This window comes from Vespula pensylvanica, chromosome 11 (assembly GCF_014466175.1).
Source record: "Vespula pensylvanica isolate Volc-1 chromosome 11, ASM1446617v1, whole genome shotgun sequence".
In the NCBI taxonomy this organism is placed as follows: Eukaryota; Metazoa; Arthropoda; class Insecta; order Hymenoptera; family Vespidae; genus Vespula; species Vespula pensylvanica.
The window spans coordinates 761,172-763,671 of record NC_057695.1 but is presented as its reverse complement, the minus strand read 5'-3'; the positions used below and the strand labels follow the sequence as shown (position 1 = coordinate 763,671).

At 30.2% G+C, this 2,500-nt stretch overlaps 2 protein-coding genes across 7 annotated transcripts in view; one reads left to right on the top strand and one right to left on the bottom strand.

The window, feature by feature from the left end:
• The window catches only part of LOC122632998 (zinc transporter ZIP11), a 92,811-nt gene that overhangs the window by 39,149 nt on the left and 51,162 nt on the right, over positions 1-2,500 (top strand). For 2 of the 6 annotated variants that reach the window (XM_043820393.1, XM_043820387.1), the window contains exon 7: positions 1,507-1,927. The exons of 2 other annotated variants lie outside the window; for them this stretch is intronic. Coding sequence is in view for 1 of the 4 variants with exons in the window: in XM_043820389.1 (XP_043676324.1) it covers positions 1,507-1,585 (79 nt within the window). In the remaining 3 variants the exon portion in view is untranslated. Of the gene's footprint in view, positions 1-1,506; positions 1,928-2,500 lie in introns of those variants that run through there. 2 more of the 6 variants (XM_043820391.1, XM_043820389.1) reach the window with 2 other exon arrangements.
• Positions 1-2,500, bottom strand: part of LOC122633004 (uncharacterized Golgi apparatus membrane protein-like protein CG5021) — a 50,774-nt gene that overhangs the window by 41,174 nt on the left and 7,100 nt on the right. The gene's annotated exons all lie outside the window — the stretch shown is intronic.

The window sequence follows — 2,500 nt, the reverse complement described above, 5'->3', positions numbered from 1 at the left end:
CTTTTTAATTTTTTATTTCTGATATAATAAGTCATCGCGATTTATTTATTTAGTTATTTATTTTTTTAAAAATCTCCTTTCTCTTCGTTATGTTCTCTCTTTTTCCTTCGTAAGAAAAAGACTATGACGAGTTGACAACGACGACGACGACGACGACGACGACGACGACGACAATTGTTCGTAGAAATTGAAAGTCGAACGATGAGACGGACGATAATGGCCAATAAAAATACAAATTTTCTTAGTGGAGAACATGGAGATCGAAAAGGGTGTGGAGGGAGAAGTGGGGTGGAGTAGGGGTAGAGTGGGGGTGGAGTAGGGTAAGGGATAGGTCTAGAACGGGGGTGTGTAAGGAAGATATTTTTATAGGCATGTGTGTATGTATGATTGATGTGGTAGGTAACGACGCCCACCGAAACACAACGGCGCGTTTCAACGGCCATTAAAATTGATGGCCGTGTATAATTTAGAAAATCAACAAACCATGACGTGCAATACACCGTGGAACACACCCGCGTGTTGTATGTGCATTCTATGATCTGTTTAATCCTTGCTTATATGCCGCGATAAAAGAAAAAGAAGAAGAAGAAGAAATCCTTATCGTTTCTCGACATCTCGATTCGCTATTTATATTTCGTCAACATTTCTACGACTTCATAATTTCTTTTTCTTTTTTGTTTTTTTTTTTTTTTTTTTTTCATATTTGCGATTATAATTGTCTACGATCTTCTTTTATTCTGTTTTGATTTGATTCTTGATCGCTCGTCGATCGAACGTAGGCGATGATCGATAAAATTTGGAAAATAGAAGAAAGGAAAAAGAATTAGAAATCAATTTGCTTTCTCTTAAGGTCGCACGCTTTTTACTCTTTTTTTCTCTTTTTTCTTTCTTTTTTCTTTTTTTTTTTTTTTTGATTTTCTACCGAATTAAACAAAATTTTTACTCGTGTCTATTTTACTTGCGCGATGCAATCTTATTAATAATTTTTATTTTGCACCCTGATGCGATGATATTGTAGTAATTTTTTGTTTTAATTAACGATGATCAATTGATAAGAGTGAAATTGCAAAATAAAGGAATTACAAATCAATTCGTCTCTTGAAGAGATAAAAGAGAAAAAAAAAAATAATAATAATTCAGAAGAATTACAAAGGAAATTTGAAGAACCAAGGACGGTATATTTTACTTTCTTTTTTCTTTTCTTAAACAAAAAAGAAAAAAGAAAAAAAGAAAAGAGAGAAAGAAAAATATTGATGAACATTGATTACCCGTTCCATTACTTTCAACGAAGAGTAGAGTAAAAGATAAAATATGAGTATTAGTAATAGAACGTATTAGTAGTAATAATAATAGTAATAGTAATAACAGTGTACAATGTAAGTAAGAAATCATACTTAAGAGTCAAAGTGCAAGAGGATGTGGTGACGATAATAATCGTTAGCGCGTATGGGATTATGCAATATCGACGTAAGTGTAACACTTTTTCTAACATTTTTCTATTTGCAGCGGAAATGGTAAACTCGCCAGCTGGGCCGCCATCGTGGGTTTCTTGGTGATGATGTCTTTGGACGTGGGATTAGGCTAAGAGATCGCTATACAACGATCGTCGTGCTCGGAAATGTATAATCCATATATAACGATATATATATATATATACATACATACATACATATATATATGTATGTATATGTGTATATGTATATATTCGCCTAATTCGAGTCATTAGAATCGACGACTCCTAATTTTTATTTTGGTGCATCGATCAATTATTTTTTCTTCGATCAATACTTCCACGTATCGATTTTAACGTTCGATCGATCTATCGACGAATAGATAGATAGATAGATAGATAGATAGATAGATAGATAGATAGATAGATAGATAAATAAATAGATAGATAGAATTTTTGTACGAAAGATTTTATAAAGATTCGTACGATCCAGGTTATTTCTTTCTTTTTTCTTTTTTTTCTTTTTTTTTTCTTAATTTTCTTATACATCTTAACTTTTTCAATATTTTCTTTTACACACAGACATATATATATATATATATACATATATATATATATTTATTTTTAATCTATTTATACCTGCTATATGTATTATACGATCATGAATAGATAGATCATCGATCAAATGTTAAAATCGCCATTGATCTACTCAGGGCACACTGATCTTCGTTGTCGGTCGATGTTACGAATTATTTCGTTTTTTTTTTTTTTTTTTTTTTTTTTTTTTTTTTTTTTTTTTTTTTTTTTTTTTTTTTTTGATGAGAAAATATAGATCGATAAATGAAGATAAGAAAAAAAATAAAAGAAAAAAGAAAAAAAAATTATTCAAATCGACGCGCGCAATGTCGAGAAACAAACGAGTACATTCAATCAGACAGTCAAAGAGTTAGAGATAGATATCGATATTGATTATCGATCTTTCTTTCAACTTTTATCTTAAAATTTAATGGATCAATTATTTCTTTCTTTTCTTTTTTTTTTTTTTTTTTC